Source organism: Hyalella azteca, unplaced genomic scaffold, assembly GCF_000764305.2.
Source record: "Hyalella azteca isolate HAZT.00-mixed unplaced genomic scaffold, Hazt_2.0.2 contig11902, whole genome shotgun sequence".
Lineage (NCBI taxonomy): Eukaryota > Metazoa > Arthropoda > Malacostraca > Amphipoda > Hyalellidae > Hyalella > Hyalella azteca.
This window is the reverse complement of record NW_025941878.1, coordinates 125120-151207: the sequence shown is the minus strand read 5'-3', so window position 1 is coordinate 151207 and position 26088 is coordinate 125120. Positions and strand designations below refer to the sequence as shown.

At 36.2% G+C, this 26088-nt stretch overlaps 2 protein-coding genes across 2 annotated transcripts; one reads left to right on the top strand and one right to left on the bottom strand.

Annotated features, from left to right (window-relative positions):
• Nucleotides 1–1182: 1182 nt before the first annotated feature.
• Nucleotides 1183–13212, top strand: LOC108676413 (kynureninase-like). The gene is made up of 11 exons (XM_018164487.2): nt 1183–1243; nt 1564–1645; nt 5375–5490; nt 6064–6225; nt 6445–6495; nt 7236–7401; nt 7620–7730; nt 7971–8180; nt 8921–9136; nt 10100–10330; nt 11829–13212. Exons 2-11 carry the CDS (start codon nt 1622–1624, stop codon nt 11967–11969), a joined length of 1428 nt encoding a protein of 475 aa, XP_018019976.1. The 5' UTR covers nt 1183–1243; nt 1564–1621; the 3' UTR covers nt 11970–13212.
• A 167-nt stretch (nt 13213–13379) lies between these two features.
• LOC108676412 lies at nt 13380–25077 on the bottom strand. The gene is made up of 11 exons (XM_018164486.2): nt 24894–25077; nt 23274–24402; nt 20794–20844; nt 20262–20416; nt 19580–19737; nt 18888–19060; nt 18056–18207; nt 16524–16685; nt 14827–14990; nt 14058–14242; nt 13380–13804 (listed from the first exon to the last, which is right to left on the bottom strand). Exons 2-11 carry the CDS (start codon nt 24374–24376, stop codon nt 13738–13740), a joined length of 2370 nt encoding a protein of 789 aa, XP_018019975.1. The 5' UTR covers nt 24377–24402; nt 24894–25077; the 3' UTR covers nt 13380–13737.
• Nucleotides 25078–26088: the final 1011 nt, after the last annotated feature.

Here is a 26088-nt window from a genome sequence, read left to right as displayed (position 1 = left end):
TTTTATTTGAACACTCGTATATTATGATTTAACCATGCATCTAATGAGTGAAGTAAAGATGCATCAATTTCTTCACTCATATAAATCAGTGGGACTAAGTCCAAATATCGATGGACTTTTTGCCCTTGTTTGGGTCTCCCACATCCAGTTTGACCCGACAAAAGGTGTATCATTCCAACGTCCGCTCTCTGCTCGTGTTGTGGGTAAAAACATGTCACTATTTGGTCAATATGACACATATATTTCTTTCAGTGTTCCCTGTTGAAACAGGTTAGGCAGCTGCCACGAGCGACACGTGCAAGTGCTTAGAAAAATTGTGGTTACTGCACCTGCACTACTGCACCTGCACCACTGCACCTGCACCACTGCACCTGCACCACTGCACCTGCACCACTGCACCTGCACCACTGCACTTGCACTACTGCACCTGCACCACTGCACCTGACCTACTACTTAGTTAAAAGCACATTTTAAAGTTGTAATTCTTTTCAAGGCAATTTCCGCTCAACGCGGTCTTGAAGTCTTGCGTTTCGAGGTCATCTTTGGCCGGAAGTTTTGGAATGCTGTGATCCTTTTTAAAACTGCACATGCGATTATATATCGCGAGTAGCTTGCTCTATATCAGTGAGTGCTCACACAACACCAACACCTACAGTAAACACAAACGGTGCACAAAAAGAATACCAATGGTGAATACGAACAGTGAATGCGATATGTATTCGCGAATAGTGTACGCATGATCAGTAAACACGAACAGTTCATACGAACAATAAACACGAACAGTTTATCTAAACAGTAAATACGAGCAGTGCATACGAACAATAAACACGAATAGTTTACCTATACGGTAAATACGAGCAGTGCACACGAACAGTAAACACGAATTAACAGTAAATCTCAAGTACATGGAGTAATTGGCAAATATGAATTAATTATATTGTGCCAACAACCGAACCTTTTATGGGAGCGTTGCATGCCTCAAAATCATTAGAATTCTGGCTAGCGACGAACACAATCGCGATTTAAAGGTGAAAATAAGTTATCGGGACATTAGTAATTGAGATAAATCGGTAAAATACAAACTTCTAATTGGAGACCAGGCTCACGGAAAAGGCTGGACACCAGAAAGTATGTCCATGTGGACGGAAAGTCCAAGGAATAGGCCCTCGCCCTGAGCCAGTCGTGTGGCTGCGCTCGGTAAGGGAGGTTGTGTACGTCAGAAGCTCCTGCTGCTCTCGAGAAGGTGAGTGACTGCCGTGACCTTTCGAATCTCAATGAAATTCTTAATATCAACCAGAGGTTTATTTCTTTGCTTGGGTGCGATGCGGGGTTGTTTTCATAACTTATTAGAAATTTTTGTTATTATGTGTGGTCATTTTAACATTAATCAGCCGCATGTTGGCACTTGTTCATTCTAGTTTTTGATGTTCTTATATTATCTTATTGACATCAACTGAACCCTGCAAATTGTGTGAACAAAAAGATAAATAAATAAATAGAAAATCGAATGAAGAATTTGCAAGCTAAAATCTGGTATAAATTTGTGTCATTTTAACTTTCCAGGTTCCAAGAACTCGTTCAACAGCAAATTACTATCCACGAGTCTCCGTAACAAACAATCATGAATTGTGATAAGCCAAGAGAGGTGAGGCACTCGTTTAATTTCAGACATAATTTACTAATAATAGAAACTTTAGGAACAACACTCGAATTAATCTGGAACTTAGGTTCTTGAAGAAATTTACGGTTTTCCTCGAAAATTTCAAATATTGATTTTAATTGACTGATTTAATGCATTGATTTTAAGGAACTTATGATTTGACGGTCTGATTTTTACAAATACTTGCGACGTAGTTGTCAACCGGCTTAATTAACCTGAGAATTTATTCCTTGCTGAATCAACCAAAACAAAAATGTAGGATCAAACTAGACTTGCGACCACGCATGAGCTGTTTAAAAATATTTTGGTACTGCAGAACTGTAAATGAGAACATCTTTGACGCAGACATGAAAACAAGAGAACAGAGATCAGTCTCGCTTTGGCATCGGTTAGCAGTGCGACGTTGTGGACGGTCGTTGGCGACTTTTTAACGCATTTTCTCATTTATGGAAACAAAATGCACTATTGTGCTCGCCATGTCCGTCTGTCTGTCCGTCCGTGATTTCACGTTTTCGTCGACGAGTAAATGCGCTCTCTGTCACTCACTGCAGTGAGTACTGCGTTATATTTTTTAATGGCTAATCCAGTCCACTGACGAAGATGTCCAGGTAATGAGTATTCCAGTCCACAGAGGAAAATGTGCCATTAATTTACAGTCCAGTCCACAGGACAATCATTACCAGGTTACTACTCGCTGATTGCTACCAAACTATCCTGGAAAAACATCCAGTTAAGTTGGACACAGGAAAATCTACTGATTTCCGTCAACCGAATGACCGATGTTAGTCTAAAAATCGAAGAACAAAATTTATCAAAGACTTGCAAAAATGTCGTCTTAATTTAAAAGATGATTCCACCTTCACGAAAAATAATTATTATATTCTTGTTGCAAAAAACGTCGTCTTAATTGAAAATAATCCAGTGACACGAATAATTATTATATTCTTGAAATTATCATTTATTCTGAACGAATCTTTATTTGGCCAAGAGGACAATTCTAAATGAAGAAAAATGCGCAATATTTTCCAGCTTTATTTAATTAATTCCTAAACATAAGGAATGAAGTTTAAAATTCACAGAATATATTTTCGTGCTTACCTGTATATATTACCGCATTTTGAATGTCAATCTGGAAGAAATGAAATCCCCGAACAAAAACTATTGCGACTCATTTTACCTTCCGACAAAAGCCTTGGCGACGACATACAGCGCTAGTTCTTGGTAATTAAATTTCCCTTCGTTAAACAAAGAACATTATTTCTGCAAATAAAAAAAGACATGAAAGCTTCAATGGCGCGACGCTCGTCTACCGTCACTTTATTTCCAAGGGAAAGCAAGCGCGTCTATAACTTCATCCGCGCGGCCGCTGAGCCGCCATGCACCGCGTGACTGACCGGCAGCTGCGTGGATGTGAGAAGACATCCGTAGAGCAGGAACAGTGCTGAGCAGGAGCAGTTATGGGCAGGAACAGTGCTGAGCAGGAGCAGTTATGGGCAGGAACAGTGCTGAGCAGGAGCAGTTCTGGGCAGGAACAGTGCTGAGCAGGAACAGCTTCTTGGCAGGAACAGTGCTGAGCAGGAACAGCTTCTGAGCAGGAACAGTGCTGAGCAGGAACAGTGCTGAGCAGCAACAGTGCTGAGGCAGGAACAGTTCTGGGCAGGAACAGTGCTGAGCAGGAACAGCTTCTGAGCAGGAACATTGCTGAGGCAGGAACAGTGCTGAGCAGGAACAGCTTCTGAGCAGGAACAGCTTCTGAGCAGGAACAGTGCTGAGCAGGAACAGTGCTGAGCAGGAGCAGTGCTGAGCACGAACAGTGCTGAGGCAGGAACAGTTCTGGGCAGGAACAGTGCTGAGCAGGAACAGCTTCTGAGCAGGAACATTGCTGAGGCAGGAACAGTGCTGAGCAGGAACAGTGCTGAGCAGGAACAGTGCTGAGGCAGGAACAGTACTGAGCAGGAACAGTGCAGAGCAGGAACAGTTCTGGGCAGGAACAGTTCTGGGCAGGAACAGTGCTGAGAAGGAACAGCTTCTGAGCGGGAACAGTGCTGAGCAGGAAGAGTTTCTGAGCAGGATCTTTATACAGGGTGCGTCACAGAAACTTACTTATTTGAAAAAATTCCTGTGCGGTTAGTTGATCGGGTAGAGGGGCGAGAGGGGGTGCATATGAAGGGGAAAGTTCCCAAGTTTGTTTCTCAAAGTTTCTCAAATAAATTTGCTGTTGTGCAAGAATTAACTGAACGCGATTTTGTTGCCCGTCAAAATGCATGTAAAATGCTGGTTGACAACCTGCCTGAAGACGCGGTCGTTTTTTTCAGTGGCGAGGCTCACTTCCACATTTCCGGCTGCGTCAACAGGCTAAACATGCGTTATTGGTGTGGTGTAAATCCACGTGAGTTTCACCAGAAGCCACTTAACTGTGAGCGAGTTACTGTCTGGTGTGCGACGTCGGTAATGGGAATAATTGGTCCTTATTTTTTTAAGAAAACGAACGCGCAGTTACCGTTAATGGAGCTCGTTACAGGAACATGATCGAGGAACTTTTTCTTCCAAGACTCGAAGAAATGAACTTTAGGAACGTGTGGTTTCAGCAAGATGGAGCCACAACACACACAGCACGAGACTCGATGAATTTGTTGCGACAACATTTCCCCGACCGCCTCATCTCTCTCAGAGGCGATCTCCAATGGCCGCCACGCTCTCCAGGTTTGACTCCATGCGATTTCTTTTTATGGGGATATTTGAAATTTCTGGTTTATGTCGATCGACCATGGACCATAGCACACCTCAAGAACAACATTCGCGACGTCATTGCCAAAATACCGATTGATATGCTGCATAGAGTGGAAACCATTATGAAAAAAGCGACTTCATTAGTTTATGCGCAATGGAGGCCGTCATTTATGAGATTTAATTTTCAAAACTGTATGAATAAAAAATTTGGGATACTGTTTTCTCGAAAATGAAAATTTCAAAACAATAACTGGAGTACTTTTCTTTTTATTGACCTTTCAAATAAGTAAGTTTCTGTGGCGCACCCTGTAGAGCAGGAACAGTGCTGAACAAATACAGTACAGAGCAGGGAACAGTAAAGCACGAATTTGACAGGGCTGATTAGAAAAAAAGATCTTGAGACTGCTATAGAACAGTCTCGTATTATTTACATATGGCCTAGAAAGATTTTATTCACATTTTTTATGTAGATATTTTTGATTTTATTGATGGTCAAGTTTTCTATTAAAGAATTGCAGTAGAATGATCGTGAATAATTTAAAATAATTTACATAATTTGATTCTCCTATATCGCACAAGGTAAAACGATTGCTCGTGTATTACGGTTAATGTACACGTAATATAACCTTCATTTGATCGCATAAAAATGTTTCCAGCATTACTATTACCTTCAACATCACATTGCCTCTAATGACACATAACCTCTAACGTTACATTACCTCTAACGTCACATTACCTCTAACGTCAGATTACCTCTAACGTCACATTACCTCTAGCGTCACATTACCTCTAACGTCACATTACCTCTAACGTCACATTATCTCTAACGTCACATTACGTCTAACGTCACATTATAACGTCACATCACCTCTAACGTCACATTACCTCTAACGTCACATCAACTCTAACGTCACATTACCTCTAACGTCACATTACCTCTAACGCCACATTACCTCTAACGTCACATTACCTCTAACGCCACAGAATTTGGTGGCGGCGGAGCTGAAGCGACGCGCCGGGGCCCAAAATCTCGACGTTTTTGACGAAGATTTTGCTGCGTTGCTTGACGACGAAGACGAACTCAGGAGCTTCAGGGAGAAGTGCGTTAAGATTCACGTCAGCAATAATCCAACAGTGAAATTGTGTTGATAATATATTGTGTTTCACGCGTTATTTTATGTGCAGATAATTGTCTAAATGTTCAAAGTTTATAGAAGTCTGCTACTCGTTCTCTGGTCAGTTGCTCACTGATGGTCAGTTGTTCACTGATGGTCAGTTGTTCACTGATGGTCAGTTGTTCACTGATGGTCAGTTGTTCACTGATGGTCAGTTGTTCAATGATGGTCAGTTGTTCAATGATGGTCAGTTGTTCAATGATGGTCAGTTGTTCACTGATAGTCAGTTGTTCACTGTTGGTCAGTTGTTCACTGACAGTATTTGGCGAATTAATCAACGAAAATTATTTTCATTTTTATTCGGATTCTCTAATATTTGATTTCATTCATTTTTGGATTCATATCAATAAGTATGTAGCTTTGGGCTTGGAGTTGATAAGAGTGACATGACATAACTTAGCATCTAATTTATTTCAACTCCTAATGAATTTCGTTAGATAAATAATAATTACAATATAAAATCGATCATTGAATAAATTATATACATTCACGCATCAGGTTTGCATACCCGAGGAAAGAAACTCTGCCGGAAATCGGCCAAAATCTTCCAGCGGAAGAACTTGCGGAAGAATGCATTTATCTCTGCGGAAATTCTTTGGGACTGAAGCCCAAGTCCGCAGACGCCCACATGCAAGCCCAGCTCCAGAAATGGGCTGACATGTAAGATGAGTGGAGATATTCAAGAAAAGTGTTATTTATTATTCATTTTTATTTATTTATTGACACGGATAAGAAAGGCAAACATTCAGATGAACTGTTTTTATGAATTTAAATGTTAACTTTCCAAGGACCGTTGCAGCTTGAATATAATTTTGCAACAAAAATTTAGTTCACGTGTTTTTTTTCGTTAAATTGTAAATTTATTTCATTATTTTGAAGGGGAGTCTACATGCACTTTGAAGAACCGCTCCCAGCAGCGACCTGTGACAGGTGAGTCTTACCGAGGCGCTAATTTTTTCACGAAAAATACGTTAATGAATTTTCATATTTCATTTCTAGGCTAGTTTAAGTTAATTTGTGAAACGGCTCATTGTTCTGGCACTTTCAAAAAGTTCTCTCTGTTGTATTTCACGTGTCCACTTTTTAACCTTCACTAGCATAATTGTTGTTATCTGTCTTAGTTGTTCAATTTGAATAACATGTAGAAATGGTAAATAAATCAACAAAATTAATTCTTGAGGCTTATTTATCTACATTATTTGTCCAAATAATTTAATTTTTTACTACACCATTGATGTAAAGCAAGTTTGTCATATCGAGGTAATTTATTTATTTATTAACATGTTTACATAATTTTTTTCGTGGAAGTGCCTTTTATTTACGTTGAGTTTTGTCCTGTATTATGCAAAGATACGAACATGAATCACTTAGCCGTATTTCCGTAGCTGCTCGACCTCGGCTGGAAAAGTGTGTGATATTTGCTTTATCTAACTGCATCATTAACACGCTCACCTTGTTTTGAGTGCTATCTACTGCCTTTTATTTTCTCTGAGCTATGCGTTGTATATTTCAAAGGTACGGGCGAGAAGCGCTTGGCCGTATTTTCGTAGCTGGGCCGGCCTTTGCAATATAAGTGTGTCATTTAACTGCATCATCAACGCACTCACCGTGTTTTGAGTGCTATCTACTGCCATGTATATACTCTGAATTGTGTGTTGTATATTTCCAAGGTACGGACGAGAAGCGCTTGGCCGTATTGTTGGAGCAGAGCCGTCCTCAGTAACCCTCATGAACGGCCTCACGGTGAACCTACACCTGCTGCTTTGTTCTTTCTACCAGCCCGCGGGTGACCGCTACAAAATCCTTATTGAGGGCGGGGCCTTCCCTTCAGACAGGGTGAGAAACCACGTAAAAAATTGCGTACATGATAATTTTGTGGTGCTGTGAAAATTATTGATGATTTTTTTTATTGTTTACGTGCCCGTATTCGCACTGGAATGCGATGTAATCGAAACTAAATTTCAGAACAGGAGTTGAAAATTTCTTTTAATTCTGAATACAAGTTAATTTATCTCAAGGATTTTATCTATTAATTTTCGATTCCATTTTTGCAGTACGCAATGCTATCGCAGATCGAGCTCAGAGGATATGATCCAGAGGAAGCTTTGATCCAGATCCAGCCCAGGGCTGGGGAGGATTTAATTAGGATCGAAGACATTATGGAGGTAAATTTTGAAACCGAAAGATCCAATCGCATCTTGATTTAATTTTCAATATAAAATTTTGTGTCTTGATTAGGAACTTTTAAAAACAATAATCCTTCAAAAAGGAGCGATTCTTCTTCAAAAAATTCATGTTCAAAAAATTAAAGTTCCTCAAATGGAAGATTTATTATTATTATAATAATCTAACTTTTAATAAAATTTTAATGACTATCTGCTACTATCTCACTTTAATTTCCATAGATTTTAAAGGAAGAAGGCCCGTCTATCGCCGTCGTGTGTTTAAGTGGAGTGCAATATTACACGGGACAAAAATTTGATATGGAAAGAATCACGTGGGCTGCCCACGCAGAGGGCTGCGTCGTGGGGTGGGATCTGGCACACGCGGTGGGCAACGTGGAGATCAGGCTGGACGAGTGGGGCGTGGATTTTGCGTGCTGGTGCACTTATAAGGTGGGTTGTGGTGAGGGAAGTGGGGTGTGATGATGGTGATGCTCACAATTAGTATTACTGTACATGTTGTGTGGAGTAACAATGATGGAGCATTGACCTGTTGTGGTTACGTTAACGACAATTAGTGACGAAGTATTAATGATTAATTTAATTAAGCAATTGATTATTCGGTTAATAATTTAACCTACAAGCCATGCATCATGAAGCTATTTTTGTTAATTTTACTTCAAGTTCGACATCTTTTAGTGTTATGTGTATATATTCATATGAATCAGAAGTAACCTATTGCAGAATTTGGCCTCCGTTTTTAATATTTAATCTATATTATAATGAGTTATTTGCTGTTCAAGTACTAAGGAATGAACCGCTTAATAAAGTCAGGACTGCTTAACTGTAATTACTGTGGCAATTAATATCTTTGTGGATTTAATATAAAAATTTGGATCACCGCAAAATTTTAATTTTTAACGCACCGAAGCACGTAAAAATATCAAGACTGCTTACCTGTAGGTAAAGTATAAATATCAGGACTGCTTAACTGTAGTTACTTTGTCAATCAATAGCCTTGTAGATTGAAAAAAAAAACATTTGCATCGCTACAAATTTTAATTTTAAACGCACCGAAGCACGTAAAAATGTCAGGACTACTTGACTGTAATTACTTTGCCAATTAATATCCTTGTGGATTAAAAAAGATCGTATCGCTACGAAAATGTAATTATTAACGCACCAAACTTCAGTACCTGAACAGCGGTCCAGGCTGCATCGCTGGCGCGTACGTAAACAAAAAACACGCAGGACGCTCCAGCAAGTCTCAGCTGCGAGGCTGGTGGAGTAACAAGGAGGATACGAGGTTCCTGATGCAGGAGCACTGCGATGTCGCCCCCGGGGTAGACGGCTTCAGGCTGTGCAACCCTCCTCCCTTCCTGGTCGCCCTCGTCATCGCCAGTCTCGAGGTGAGGGTCGTAGCAGGCTTATATTTTTATATTTTTTATATATTTTATTTTTTATATATATTTATTTTTTAACATATTCGTATTTTTCTTTTCTTCTTCAAATTTTCGATGTTCTCTTTTTATGTATTTTTTTGTGCGCTCCTGTGTGAATAAAGAATAAAGAAAGAAATCAGGCTTATATTTTTATTTTTTTTATATATTTCTTTTCTTTTCTTCTTCAAATTTTCCATGTTCTCTTTTTATGTATTTTTTTTGTGTGCTCCTGTGCGAATAAAGAATAAAAAAGAAAGCAGGCTTACACTTTTTATTTTATTTTTTTTCTTCTTCAAATTTTCGATGTTCTCTTGTTATGTATTTTTTTGCGTGAATTAATGTGTAAATAAATGATAAAGAAAGAAAGCAGGCCTATATTTTTATTTTTTTATCTTTTTTTGTCTTCAAAATTTCGATGTTCTCTTTTTATGTATTTCACGTGTGCTCCTGTGCGAATAAAGAATAAATAAAGAAACAGGCTTATATCGTGCAAAATGCATCCAATGTGGAAATTATTCCATCTCGAGATATGCTGTGCAAATAATATCATTTGGTCGGTCAAAATATAAGTTAGATTAGATAAATAAAAACCCATGATATTTGACAAGGATCAGAAAATTTTACAGCCAGGATAGCTCCCAATTGGAACGTTGCTATCGAATTTCTCATTTATTTTTAGCGTAGAATATTTCACTCACTGAATTTCTTTCACTGCCGTCTTCAATGAATCAGGCAGATTTGGATCATTATTAAGAATTTATTTTCAGTATAAAGTTCGAGATTCATGATCCTTAAATTTGTATTTTATTTGTTTATAACCGGATTTACTACTCAGAGCATCGCCTACATTTTTCGTTCCAAACTAAGTTTTTTTGACCGAGTTATAATTTCCAACATCATTCTTTGACTTGCATTTTACCTTCAACACAGATTTTCGACGAAGCAGGCATGGAAAAGATCATAAGAAAACAGCGACTGCTAACGGGATATCTGGAGCACCTCTTGCTGACATACTTCAATACGGAATCATCATCAAATTCTAAACCATTCGCTAGAATCATCACCCCTGATGACCCAGCGCAACGCGGTTGTCAGCTCTCACTCAGCTTCAGTCTACCCATCGGACGCGTGCACGCTGAGCTCGGCAAACGTGGTATCGTTGTGAGTAAAACAGGGGCTAAAAAAACTTCATTTGTAACAAAATTTCAGGATAAAGCGTGATGCAAAGAAATTCAAATATCATAATCACCAAACCAGGATGTTAGGTCTACTTTAAATGTAAATATCGCCATTCATTGGACGAGGGTGTTAGGTCCACTTTAAATGTAAATATCACCATTCATTAGACCAGAGTGATAGATCTACTTTAAATGTAAATATCACCATTCATTAGACCAGAGTGTTAGGTCTACTTTAAATATAAATATCACCATTCAATAGACCAGAGTGTTGGGGCTACTTTAAATATCTTGAAATGTGACGGAAATAACAGTCAACCATTACTCATTCGATCAGAAAATTGGAGGCATTTTGAATTCATGAACATAAAATCAATTCAGTGCTCAGTCAGAATTGGCAGTCTTGGAATTTAAATAATATGTCCTTACGAGCACAATGAGCACAAAGAGTTTAGACTAGGCATCGCGTGATTCGTGTGTCTGCTGAGAATTTAATGAATTCGAATAATGACTGAATAATTCAGGTAATAATTATTATAGAGATGGTCCCTGATTAAACTCCAATTCCATTGATATGAATTGATCGAATGAAACTGAGTAAACTGCAAAATTAATTTTCGTCTATTTTTCCAAAAATTTTGTTCATCTAGTCAGCGAGAACCGAATCAAGCTACAATGCTATAAACAGTGGAAGCTTGTGCTACGTTTCCTTATCTTACGTGAATTTTTTCAATCACTATCCAACTGATGATGCATCATTGATAGAATTTATAAAAACAAACATATCATTTGTTGTCAAAACTGTACCCTCTGAGAAAAGTGTGAGAATTTGTACAAATATCGATGAATTTTTCACGCATCGGTGGATCATTATGACCTTGTTAGGCGCTTCAATACAGCGCATAAATGTTACGTGCAGAAATTGTGCTGCTATTAGCTCAATATGACCCGATCACTTTTCTAAATGTGTTGCTGTTTGTAAATCCTCACCCGATCACTTTTCTAAATGTGTTGCTGTTTGTAAATCCTCACCCGATCACTTTTCTAGGTGTATAGATATTTGTAAAACCTCATCCGTTCAATTTTTAAAATGTGTCGTTATTTGTAAAACCTCACCCTAGCAATTTTCTACGCGTATCGCTATTTTTACAACCTCACCCGTCCCTTTTTAAATCTGACGCTACTTGTAAAATCTCACTCGTGTAATTTTCTAAGTGTGTCGCTATTTGTAAAACCTCACCAGATCACTTTTTTCTAAATTTATCGATATTTGTAAAACCTCACCCGTTTAATTTTCTAAATGTGTCGCTATTAGTAAAACTTCAACCGATCGCTTTTCTAAGTGTGTTTGTAAAACCTCACTCGTTTTAGTTTCTAAGTGTATCGCTATTTGTAAAACATCACCAGTTCAATTTTCTAAATGTGTCCCTTTTTGTAAAGCCTCACCGTTCAATTTTCTAGGTATGAAAATTTTTGTGCAGTGCGACGTACGACAACCGAACGTTATGCGCATCGCGCCTGCGCCGCTCTACAACTCGTACAGCGACGTACACAAGTTCGTGACGTCACTCAAGGACGTCTTCGATAAGCTGGCTGCCGAGACACCCCTCAGGGAAGGCTAGACTTGAGTGTCTGCAGGACTGGTAAAAAGTTGCTATTTTTACGTCTTCCGGGGATAAATGAGACTGTTTATAGATTGAAGACGTAAATACGATTAATTGATACGACTGCTTATAGATTGAATTTCAATTAGGTGAAATATTCCACGAGCCATTATATTTTTTATATTTCATATTTTTATTTTATAGATATTGCAATAAAGAGTACAAGGTGAGGGATTTTGTGTCGATATTTTGCTGCCATGTTAATGAATCATTGTTGTATTTGACGAAATTCAACTAAATTATGTCAACATATGTTGCTTTAGAGCTTTTATTTTTCGGGTCAGCATTTATGCTTCCAGGGTATATTATTTTTTCACTATTCAAAAATACCGTAAAGTCAGAGCAAACACACACACAGCTGGAACATACTTACTCTAATTTAAAACTAGATTTTTAATGGCCAAGAACTCATGTAGCACAGAACAAATGAAAGACCTTGGCAAATGTTCTTTATATTTTACATTTTTCCCATAACTTTCATAAAATGTACAGTGGCAGTTTTTTAAGTAGAAGATTTCCGTCCTTTTCTTTTCAAATGAACGCAAAAATACATAAGGAGCGTTTACGATTGTTAACAATAGTTTATATGCATAAGTGTCTATATTATTGTTCATGGTGACTTAATTTAATAATAAAAAATGTCTGCCCTTTCTTATATTATTTCTATAGTATATCATTGGCATTTCCTGCAATGTTTTACGATTCAGTATTTGTATTTTCGTGTTAAGTGGCATACCTGCATATCTCATTCATTAAATTTTTCATTAAAACCGAATATTGTATGAGTGTGGACTGTGGAAAAATGCATTCGTAGTACCTGTGAATCAATTATTGTTAATTATTAATCACGGTAAATAATTGCTGCATGAAACTCGCATGATATGAGTTGCCGCAGATGCTAAATGTCATTTACCTGTCAAGCAATTTAGGTAATGCAATTTAGGGTATTAAATTTCGCCTATATTACTTAATGTAGGGAATTGTTAATAATACGCTGCAAAGTGCGCTCGATGTTTGCCTTAGTTTTGTACTACACAAAGTGATGCCTGTAAATGCATCGGTGTATTATAGGAGGTGTTATATTTTAACTGAAAAATAAAATATATGTTTTACAGAACTTACGAGTACTGATAAGTTCTTACAGGCTTAAGTAAAGAAAACAATAAACATAGCAAAACACGGACAATAAATGCATAAAATATAATAACAGTATATTATTATCCTATTTAACTTCATGTCACGAATTCTTGTGCATACTTGAATTTTCTGTTCAATTGGATGCTTGAAGAACATTTTCAACATTATGCTAGCTATTGAAGTCAAACAAATTTTTTAGAATTCCCCAAAGCTTCGAATTTATAATTTTGATCGAAAATTGGAAATTTAAACTCGGTGGTATTCTAATAAGAATTTTTTCTAGGTCATAATTTTGACTCGAATCCTTTCTAACTTATGTTGAAGATGACGTTGAATATTCTTGGTGTGTTTACCAATCATGTACGCATCAGAGAATCCGTTTTGTTTAATATCTCCCCGCCCGGTAAATCTCGTATTATCTTTCAATTTTTTCAATCTCGTATTATCTCTCAATCTCGTATTATCTCTTCTCAATCTTGAATATCTTTAATTAAGTTGATAATTTACTTTTATTTTAAACTGCTTAAATTCTATTCCCAGCTTCTATAATATTGTATATATTTAAGTCTCAGCATCAGTTGTCTAAATCCTAGCCATTGTGCGTGGCTCTGCAGTTCTCAGCAACGACCCAAATTTCGTTTTGCCGTCCGTGATATCTGTGGACAGACGGAAAATGCAGATAAAAAGTTTAAATGTTTCGCTCAAATTGAAAATTTTATAATTCACTTCAGGATGTGATAAATTTAAAATAAAATCATGACTCAATAAATACGTACTTACGTGCATAAATTTATGAAGCAATTGAAAAAGCTGAAGCTATTAGAGAAACACTTGAGGTTTAATTGTCCGCCGATATGAGGTCGTTAACGGCACAATTATAAAATTATAGTATTTAACAGGATGTCTTACCTAGAAATGAAGTCGTAAACCACAACGTAGTACACGTCATCCTTATAACACGCCCCAAATTCAGTAAGTCTGTAGCGCAGGTCGGAGAGTTCTTTCCTGACTCGGTGGGGGTCTATGAGGTAGCCTCCCACGGTGTAGGCATAGACCATCACGTCTTCCAGGGCCGTGATCACCACAGGTCCAGGCTAAAATAATAAAGAATAGATCAGTACTTACTGCAGTGAGTGACAGAGAGCGAATTTACTCGTCCGTCTGTGAAATCACGGACAGACAGACGGACATGACGAGCACAATAGCGCCATTTTTTTCCATAAATGAGAAAATGCGCTAAAACAATCTAAATTAATTTTACCCTAAAAATGGCTTTGTTGTAAGAACCTGAAGGGCACGGAAAATTTGAAGATTGTCGTATTTTTAGATGCAAATGAAATTTATAAATACAAATTGTATGTACTTATTTGATAGAAAAAGTCAAAATATATTAGTGCGTTAAAATTTTGTGTAATTGTAGTTGAAAACGATTTGACGGAAAAAAACATGATGACGACCATGTTGGTTGGTCAAGAATTAATTAAAGACAGTTTCTTCATTGCGGAATGCGCATTAGAGGGTCCAAAATTTTCAACAAATTCTAAGACATAGTCTGGTTTTGGTCCATAATTACTTAACCAGACAATGGTTAAGTAAATGTAATGGTCTCACTTTAAATTAAATTTAATTTCAATTCATATTCTAGGAAAACAATAAAAATTATCCATAGTTTTCTGACGGCGGTGTAGCCGGTGACAGGCGGCGCTGAGTGCAGGCGTCGGGGCAGGAAGAGTGACATGGTCAAGTTCTGGGGGCACTCGGTGTTAGGAGTCGAGTCTTCTTTCACCCGCACCACCGCAATCGGACGAGTTGCCTCTACTACTTCCATGTGCGAGTTGATGCCTAGTTGTGGTAATGTTTGAAATCAATACTTTGATGGCACATTATGGGTTTCCGTCGCAATTGATTTATACTCAAATTAAGAAATTCATGTCAAGGCAATATAATGAAGTTGTTCCCGATTGTGACAGTAGGAACCTGATTTACTGTTCTTTTCCCTACTTCGGTAAAGCATCCGAGACCATGGCTAAGGAATTGAAAGATTTGATCAATAAATATCTTCCGAATGTAAATCTGCAGGTGATATTGGTGAATAACTTCAAAATCGGTTCGTTCTTCAACTATAAAGATGCTCTCCCTCTTTCTGTCTCCTTATGTGTATTTGTTTTTATTTTTGTCAATTTATGTTTTTATCTTCGATGTGAATTTAGTTTTCTAATTGATTCTGCTTTTCTTATAGGTTTTGAACTTTGAACTGACGATGGAGCTGGACTCCGAGTCGTTTTCATTCTTAAGAAATGGTTAATATTCTGGCTGTTTTCTTTGCTTTTAAATTCCTGATTATGGCAAGAATTTTATAATTTTATTGACATTCATTTATTGACATGTGACCACCGCAATCAGACGAGTCGCCTCTACTACTTCCATGTGCGAGTTGATGCCTAGTGATGTTAATGTTAGAAATCAATACTTTGATGTCACATTATGGCAAGAATTTTATATTTTTATTGGCATTCGAAATTTATTGACATTCATTTATAGACATGTGACCACTGCAATCGGACGAGTCGCCTCAACAACTTCCATGTGCGAGTTGGTGCCTACTTGTGTTAATGTTAGAAAATAATATTTTGATGTCACATAACAGGAAAAAATGTATAACTTTATTGAACTTCGAAAAGAGAAGTACAAAAAAATTGAACTACGGAATAAATTAACGCCACATGTATTGATGTAAATACACAAATACTTATTAGATTTTGACAGGTATTGATTTACATAAACAAATACTTAGTGAAAATTCTGAGCATTTTAGAAACCTAAACATCGACAGACGTCGCAGGGACAAGCCTCAGTGTGGTGCTCGCGCGCTGCTGAAGCCTACATGTTTGTTCATTTGATGTCGGTGACTGTAATTATAATTCTCAGTTTCCTAATAAACTAAATTGTGATTCGCTGGGCTGAATTGATGCTTCTCGAATCAATTGTTAGTAAAGGCCGATCCGCAAAATGCAGTTTCGCTGACCACTGTAAAGTACGACTCTAGTCCGACAAAAATTCACCAACCTGGCAGGTATATACACAATAAAATGGGCCAGGGGCTTTCATATATCCTAAATACTATTGTATATAATGTTTGAGAATATTATCGGAGAATCCAACGTGTGAATTCTTAAAAGGACTTGTATCTACACGTAAAATCTTGCCACCTCCAAAATTAGAAATAAAACAACAAAAATTAGGAATATAGAAGTAAATTCTTAATAGGATTTGTACCTACACGTAAAATCTTGCCACCTCCAAAATTAGAAATAACATAACAAAAATCTAGAATATAGATAATATTATGAGATGAGACTCAAGCACACAACTGACCATGTTTGTATAAATGCAACGGCATGAATCCCTTCCACACAGACAGTGTGGAGAAGTAGCAGTCGCCTGGAGAGACGGAAGCGAAGACTACGTCGAAGTAGCGACGTTTTTGTATACCGTATTTGTATGTCCTCACCACTTCGAACGACGGGCACTCCACTCCTGCACGTCGAGAACAGAGTCGCTACACGGACGACCGAAATCGAGGTTGTGAATTGAAATTTATTTATTTGGTCTTCACCGAAGAGCCAAGTAAATCTTTTCTCGTACTTTAAATTTTTTTAAGTTTGTTTGGACTATATAACTTTTTTTCGTAACTAAAATGAGACTTTTATCATCCATATAATCAACATAAATTCACTTTTGGTTTACAAGTTGTTTCATATCTGTATAGTAGACGGGATGTCAGTTATTTGTATCTAGGTTAGGATCTTTGTTTGTACTGATGTAAAGTACAATATTACATTTATACAATTTACTTTACAATGTTCATCATTTACTGATGTAAATGATGAATATTGTAAAGTAAATCTGAAGAGACATTGTGAAGACATTCAAGTGTTCATTTGTGATTTCTTACCGAGATAGTAAGACACAGAATTGGTCATAGTATCTTTTGTACGGATATGTAACAGATACAAAATATGCGTATGTGTATTGTGTGAATATAGTGTGTGTGTACACAATATTTACAGTATGTGTATCTGTAAATTGAATCAGAAATAATGTAACTGCTAAGTTTAAAGTATGATAAAGTAATTAGGAAAACTATAGATATAGACTAAGAGTTATTTAATTTATTTCCTTAGTCAGGTAGGGAAAGTGTATTGAGGGTATTTTCCAATCATGTTGAGAACAAAAATGTGAATGCAATATAATTGTACTAACACACTATCCAGGCACTGTTCTGACCTATTAATTCACGAGCGTTGATAATCCCTGAAATAAATGTTTTTATGGTCTAAAAATGCATTTAAATATATAAATCTGAATACTTTCAATGACAGATTTCAGACCTTTGAACACAGAAACTTTCTAAAATATACATAATTAAAATTAGTTCAAGAAATGGGCGGCAAAGTTGTCATAATGACTGTAAGTCTAAGGCTGAATGATGTGAACTAAAAAGTGTTAGATGGTACGGGGTTTTATGGTATAGCTCTATAAATTTGTAAAAATCCCGCTTCCATGTTTTTCGCCAGAAGCCGGATTCGAATGTTTATTTCAGAATATATTTTTTCGAATATCTTGTTAATTATATTGCATGTACAATTCGTCCCATGATACCTATTATCAGTTAACCTTCTGGATGACTTAATTCACTCATAATCCTAAATCTAAGCATCCATTCAAGTACACTGTAACCCCAAGGGAAGTATCAAGGTAAATATTGATTCACAATACAGCAAAAAGATAATAAAAATACAAAAGAAAAAATAAAATATAAGATAAAAGATTATAATAAAAAGATTATAAATATTATGATAATAATAATAATATATAATAAAAAGACATTATTAAAGTGACATTACCTCTGCAGAGCCGCTGCATGGTTTCTTGGGTGACTTTACTGAGGGGGGGCATCTTGGGGCGAGGCAGGGGTTCAGGGGGCGGTACATGGGGGCTCCTGAAGCTGGTCGCGTACACCCACACCTCGTAGTACACTGGCTGGTACAGCTCCGGTCTGTATGTGTATATATGTATCATTTTTCGGATATGTGTCATAGAATATGTATGGCGTCTCGAATATGTATCATTTTTGTTTATTAATATTATTAAATAGTGATACTATTAATATTGATGTTAATAATATATTAATATGTTTTACCAAGTACCATTTGTGTTTAATATTATTATTACATAATAATATTATTAATATTTTAATATATTTTGCCGAGTATCATTTTTGTTTAATAATATTTTTAAAAAATAATGCTATTAATATTAATATTATTCATATTTTAATATGTTTTGCCGAGTATCATTTATACATATATATCATTATTATTATATAACCTGCATTGTGTTAAAATAATTTATTTATCGTGAAATTAACAAAATTCTCGTTGAAGTACTTCAATTCTATTATCGATAATAGTATTTCGCTAGAACTGCATTATCTTTCAAAATATATCGTCGCATGCAACAGATTGCACTGAACATTAACCAATATGGAAGCACGTGGGTCAAGGTTATTGTTGGTGGTTTGCCGAATTCGTCAAAAATTTAGGCAGAATACAAACCATTATTAACTTCAAGTCTCACTTCGTCAATTGATTAATTCAGTATAGGTAATTTAGTAATTATAATTTAGTTAATTAATGAATTATAATTTAGTTAATTAATAATAATCGTAAAGATCACCTGCTGTATGAAGCAAGATAATAATATCTGTCAACAAAAGCCTCGCCGTTGCTGCGCAGTCTGCTCATGAGGGACTCGGCCTTGCGTTGTAGGAAGTCCGTCGTCACGTCCCACACGTCCACTTCGAAACTCGCCACGAAGACGGTCTTGGCCTCCAGTGTGTCGATTAGCACCTGCAAATTTATTCTACTTTTAATTTGCATAAGATCTCTGCTTTATATATATTAATATATTTTGGGCATTGGTCACCAGCGTGTGGATAAGGACCTATAAATTTATTAAGTTATTGACTCTATAATGGGTAATATTTTCCTGGTACTGTTCACTATAGAGTGTCGATGAGCACCTGCAAATTTGTACTTTTTTTGTTTTTAATTAGATCTTTGCTTTATATATGTTAATATATTTCGGGCACTCACTATCCACCAGAGCGTCGATATAGGTAACTAAAAATTTTTTAGGTTATTGACTCGCTAATGGGTAATATTTTCCTGCGTACTGTTCACTAGTGTATCAATGATCACCTGCAAATTTGTTCAGTTTTTTAATCATGTCGAGGTCTTATTTTCCATAGAGTTCGATTGTAGGTGTGGGAAACAAATACCAAATGTATTCAGAGAAGAGGCTATAAAGACCTCATTCCCATATGGTGATTGACATTAAATATGTACCTAATTCCTGACAATTCGTACCTCATTACTGATGGGTGTGGGTAACTCATACCCCTCACCAGCTGCTCCAGGTGGCACGTGCAGGGAGATGGTAAAGTCGTTCACTTCAGAAAGAATACCAGGATGGCGGCCATGTTTGATCTGTGTTATGAACGGTGCTGAAAGATTCAGGACCTGACCTGTGGATGGCAGATAATTGTTAACTGTTTGACCTGGAATTAACGACTATATGTACCTAAAACAGGAAGAAATCATCCACATTTTGATATTAAACGAATGACAGTGCCTCCATTGAACGGCGGTCATGCCGAAGCCAAAGAAGTCAATATATAGCATTGTGTGCAATAACAACTTACGAAGATGGCTATAACATGTTGCTGGTATATGTGCCCTGAACGGATATGAAACAATGTTTTTTAAAATTCTCTATGTTTCTTTTCTGATAATAAAGCTGGTCTCCGGAATGTTTTCATGGAGATGTAGAGAATTTACTTGGCGTTTTCTAAGCTTTTAAATTCCTGATGATTTAAGGGATGCCGGATGAGCCTTAATCACTTAAAAGTAGATTAATAAATACTGTGACATAGTAAGACCGAGTGCACTGAAGGATCGAACTATAACGAGTTGAATATTATGTTTATGTTATATTGCCACATATTTTAAATGCCACATTACCATGAATATTATGAATTTCACGTCTCACCGCGGTCATTGAGTCCAAAGAAGTAGTCTTGTAGTCTCATGTAGCCCTCCAGCTCAGCAAGAACCCTGTCCTTGTTGATGATGATGGTACTGAGCCAAGTCATCTCAGGATATCTTCGCACATCGTAGTAAGAGTTCCAGTCTTCCAGCGTGTAGCTTTGAAATTGATTATTTAACGTAATATAATAAAATTATTGATACTGTTGTAATAAATAAGGAACTTCGAAATATGTATTTGAAAAATATTTCTTAACTTTATCAGTTCGGAAATCAAAAGCACGATAAATAGATTCCATTTGCGGAACGAAAAGCCTGGATTATATGGAAGAATGTCCCAGATTTGTATTCTTCTCAAAACTTAAGTTCGAAAATATTTATACAATTATTCTTCATGGCATTGCCAACTGTAAAAGAAATGACAGTTGACCGAAGCATTCCGTCTTAGTTTGTAATTAATTCTGGGTTATTTATTCTTATATATTTTTACAAACGGCAAATTTATCATTTACATTAAAATTTATATGCTGTCTTACTTAGGACATCGCGGAGCACAGTCCCACGGGTCACTAGGTGTGGGACTTCGGCTGTTGGAAAGTATTTCATAATTTAGTAATAATAATAATATCCTATTCCAATACACGACAAATTTTATGAGAGAAAAAGTGCAGGAATATATCTAACTTTATTGATTCTGAGTACCATAGAAAATAGGAGTGAAATGATAATATTTTAGATGATCGAACGAATTATAATAACTTTGACCTTTGTGTTCATTTGAAAAAGTCACAACGAAATATCAAACACAATTTATACGACCAATTATATGCAATACGACCAATTATATGTCTTACCACGTGTCCACAATTGTCGCAACGCATCGACAATTAATGTATTTCTGGACATCATATTTTTACAAATTTAATTATGCTAATACAGTACTTTTTTACCACGTTTTTCTTGACTTCGTTTCGGGTCCGTCTGTCATCAAAAAATCAAACCTTAATTTAGAGCACTTCTAAACATCCTAGTAAGTTGAAATTTGGCATGCATGTTTATGCTGCCTAACAATTCAAGATTTGATCATCAGAAATAATAATTAAAAAAAATTTTTTTAATTAGAAAAAAAACACTACAAATTCATGGTTTGGAATTGAGTTTTTTCTTGAACATCCACACTTGCCAACCCTGGAAATTTATATGAATTGCTAAAATTGCTAACTAAAAACTAGAAAATAAGTATATATAAAAAATATTTTAAAAATAAACAAATAAAAAACTTTTAAAAACCACGTTTTCTTAACGGACAAAAAAGAAAAACATTTACTCTTACATAACATTACACAACATTTTACATAACCTAAATGTTATGTAAGAGTAAATGTTTTTCTTTTTTGTCCGTTAAGAAAACGTGGTTTTTAAAAGTTTTTTATTTGTTTTATTTGAACTTGTTATTACTGAAACGGATTTTGAACGGTAAATTCCTGCATGTTACCTTAATTCTATAAATATTTTGGGGAAACTTTAGTTATGGGCTCATATGTATGCACTTTGCTGGTATTTCTTATGCTTTAAGCAAACGTGTGCAAAGCTTAATGTTTTTAACGTGACCATAAAATGCATTACTTCCTTTTTTGATGACATATAAAACAGGGTATATATTTAAATGGTTTACTCGTACAATATGTTTCACGAGACACGATTGCGCTCATATCATTGTATGAGAATATATCATTTTATGGTATATATTCATATGAATTGTTATGAGGACATTCGTTTTCTATTTGTTTGCTGAAGTTAAATGTTACGTGTTTATGCAAGCTTAAGTAGATTGTTTTTCTGGTGCTTATGACGCTATCGATATAATTGTCATGGAGGGAGAGTTACGCTCTGTATATAAGCTCACTCTTCTCGTGCATGGTAAGCCCATCAGTGGCAGTGACTCTACTGTCGCGTAGAACACGTATACATACGCAGTATTGTTGACATTCAATGCGTCTCATAACTACATAATGATAAATAACTATTGTAATAAATAATATTTATATTATTATATTAAATTATAAAATGTATTTTAATTTCTTTTTAATCTTTTTTAATTTTATTATAATAAATTATAGAAATATAATAAGTAAATATAAATAATAATAAATGTTGACACATTAAAAACGTTGTTAATAATTAAAAACGTTTTTCGGTTAGGGATTTTTGGCTCACCATTGTCAATGGAAAATATTGTTCGATTTATTGAAAAAAACGAAGAAGAAAATTATCAATAAAACCATTATTCGAAATTTAGTAATACTTGCATAGCAGTAATATTGTCGTATTAATTCAAAATACGTAGAATAATGTATTGAAATCTAAAATAACCATAGAAATTAGATGCAAACTATTATGAATTTATTTTACTGTGAAATTTTTTTATGGTACGATTTAAAGTGAAGATTTTCAGGAGCAGAATCCTTCATACGCCCACTGTTTTTTTACCAAATATGTACGGATTATATAACGCGATCCAGTAATTCGTAAACTTGTAAATAGTTCTTCGTTGACATTGCAGGCAAGCAAAATTCACTAGCAATATCCTTAAGACGAGACACAGGACACGATTTGTATCACGTGCTGAAATTTGATTTTAATTTACAGACCTGGAATTACTTTTTAACAGCAGCCACAAATTTCAGGGATACAAATTTTACCTTGTCATATACGAATTTTGGATATCGTAAAAATTTGAACAAATTAAAGTTACAATAATGGGATGCACGAGCAATATGTCACCGGTTAGCAAAATTTCTTTTGTGTACATACCATGAAAATAATGTATCATATTTTAAAACATAGCATTGAATTTAGTATTTTTAGGACTATTGCAAAACATTGATATGAAAAATTATTCTTTAGAAGACAAATAATATCATGTACACCATAAGTATTAGTTTGGTGATCAAAATTTTGAGAATCAAACCAATCTTGCTGATTATTTACATAACATACAAAATTATGAACTCACACTGCAGGAGCGGACGTGCTTGGAGCCTCTGGAACATATCCTGGACCATCAAAATGGAAGAGCACTGGTGGTCTTTGTGTCTGAACTTTGCGTCCGCTGTCTTTGTAGTCATAAACCTCGTACTCGTACTCGTACTCTTCTCCCGGAGGCTGCACGGTAGGAGTTTGGTCACTTGGAACACGACTGCGCACGGTGCTTGCGCTCCCAGACGACACTCCGCCATACCCAGGCAGCAACATCGGTCCGTACGGATAAGGATTGGTTCTTGTCGACACTCCTAAGTCGATTTTTACGGGATCGATTGTCTTCTTTAGAAGTGGGGTTGATGTCGGTGGTGTTATTGTGACTGGATTTGTTTCCACATCTGATGGCGAGTGTATGATTTGAACGGCTGGAGCATCTGTCGTCGTTATTTTCTTGTCTGTCGGTCTAACTCTTGGGTAAGGAACTGGACTGACCAAGGATTGGGCTGTTAAAGTTTGAGGAATATGCAAGTTATTTTTCTCGGCTGAAAAATCATAGTACTCAAAATTTGGAACGGGTTCAGAGGATTCGACTTTATCATTAACAGGCACTAGGCCACCTATCATATCAAGCAAATCTTCTGACTTGTCTACAAGTTTCTCTACAGTGAGTCGGCCTCCAATTCCCGATACGTTGTGAGCTGCAGGAGTGAAACTTGTCGAACTATTGATATCTGATTTGATTCCACCACTGTCAGCTGATTTGATCTTGAGATAATTTTCTATATCCGATCCTACGAGCGCCGATGTTGAAGAATTCGAATATTCTTCAGCGATCACCGGTGGAGTCTCGGATGGCGCAAGAGTTCCGTTGGTGTACTGGGAATTTGCTCGTGGAATGCTAGAGATTAACGGAGAAGCTATGGGAAGTGTAGACGGCAAATCGGTAGGGTCTATCGCGCCATAGAAGTTTCCTGTACTATATCCTCGTGAATAATAATCAGGATTGTCTATGTTGTAAGATGCTGACCATCGATTATCACCATCGAAGGTCGGATCGAAACTTTGGACAGAATCATGAGGCTGTGAAGCGTTGTCCAATGACAACAAACTTGAGAGCCGTAGGACGAATAGCGCCATCTTGGGACAGCTCCTCAAAATAACCCCTGAGGATAATAGTGTTCATAGTCAATAATACTGTTCATAAACAGTAATTAAAATAACCTGGAATAGGTAACTCCTAGTCCTAGCAGCCGCTCAAACGAAAGCGCTCATATATTTAAAATTATTATGCATTTAATTTTAGCCGCAGCTCTCTACTTCCAGATAAAGTTCGAATGCATTTCAGACTTTACACACAGCATAAAAATTGTACTAATCTTATTCCCATTAACATTGAGTTTGAAATAACGGTGTGGAACAACAATGTTGTAATAAAATACTGTTAATGATGCGAATGTAGCATTTAAAAATTATGTAATTAATCCGATTGTTAATTGATTCTACCGAGAAAAATTTGCTTCAACTTACCTACTGAGAAATTATTAGGTTATTATTAGTTTTTTTAAATACCGCTTACTATAGTAACAAAGTATTACAATACAATACGAGTATTACAATAAATTCAACATTTTCGACCATGCATTCATGGTCTTACCTCGATAACTATGAATATATTCTCATCATTCTTCATGTGTTCCATTAGTGTTCTTCATCCATTAAGCCTTGAATAGTCGAATTTGATTTATTTTTGCACAATCATTTTTCAGTTCCTTGAAACGGAGAGCTACAATTCATTTTCATAATTATTTTTTTTTGCGTTATTTTTCGCAATGAGATAAATGAAATGAAAACCTTAACATAATAAAATTAATTATTCGGAATTTTTCCTATAACTGCTTCTCAATGGAGGTCTCCTTGAATATTTACACGCGCTTGAATATTTATACGCTACAAATAAACTTCGCTAATAAAATAAGCACGCCAATGTAGGCACAAAAAGTCGTTAGGTGACATTTTAACCCCAACTGTTAACCAGACACCAAGCTAGTTGCAGTTAACTAATTTAGAGTCGGAAACAACCAAACTCTCAGCAAGTATCAATGTAACGACAATTCAATGACACATAAACTTTTTCTAAAAAGCTTAAAAGTACCAGCGTTTCAATTGTGCCTAAGAACTTCAAAAAGACTTTAAGCGTTCATAACGCCAAAGAGCTCACAAACAGTCGACACAAAAAGATAATGAGGCTTGAAGAGGCTCAGAAATAACGCAACCTCCTTGCAAGACTTGTGAAGTGCACTGAGTCGTTGAGGGCATAACAGCCTACCCTCTTGTGGTTGCCGTCGACCCTCATGTTGGTTAGCGTCCTTCAGTTCTTGACTCAAGAGGCGAGTCATCGATATCCTTAGCGCATAAGCACGCATATTTGTTAACAATTTTTATATCTACATTTAGAAAATAGAGTAAATCTGACCTAAGGCTTAATTTGTTCTCACTGTTGTCGTGCTCGCGATATTCACTTGATGATTAGTTTAATTATATTAAGCTATAGTTATGCATATATGTATGTATTCCATTGTTTGCTCTTTATTTGAGAATCTGACTTGGGAGATCTTAATGCACACTGCTTCTCCGCTGTTCAATCACGCGATTGAGTTAGATTCGCATTCTTCGTTAGTTTTTAAGGTATTTTTCTGAGGCAATAGCTTATATTTTGATAATTTATTCGGTCTACTTGTCAATGTCTGACAGTCAGTCCACGTTTCACTGTGATATATTCTAATCTTGACATTCGGTAAAAGAGTAAGAACTTATTTCCAGCCATATGTACGCGATCAAATGAGACTGCT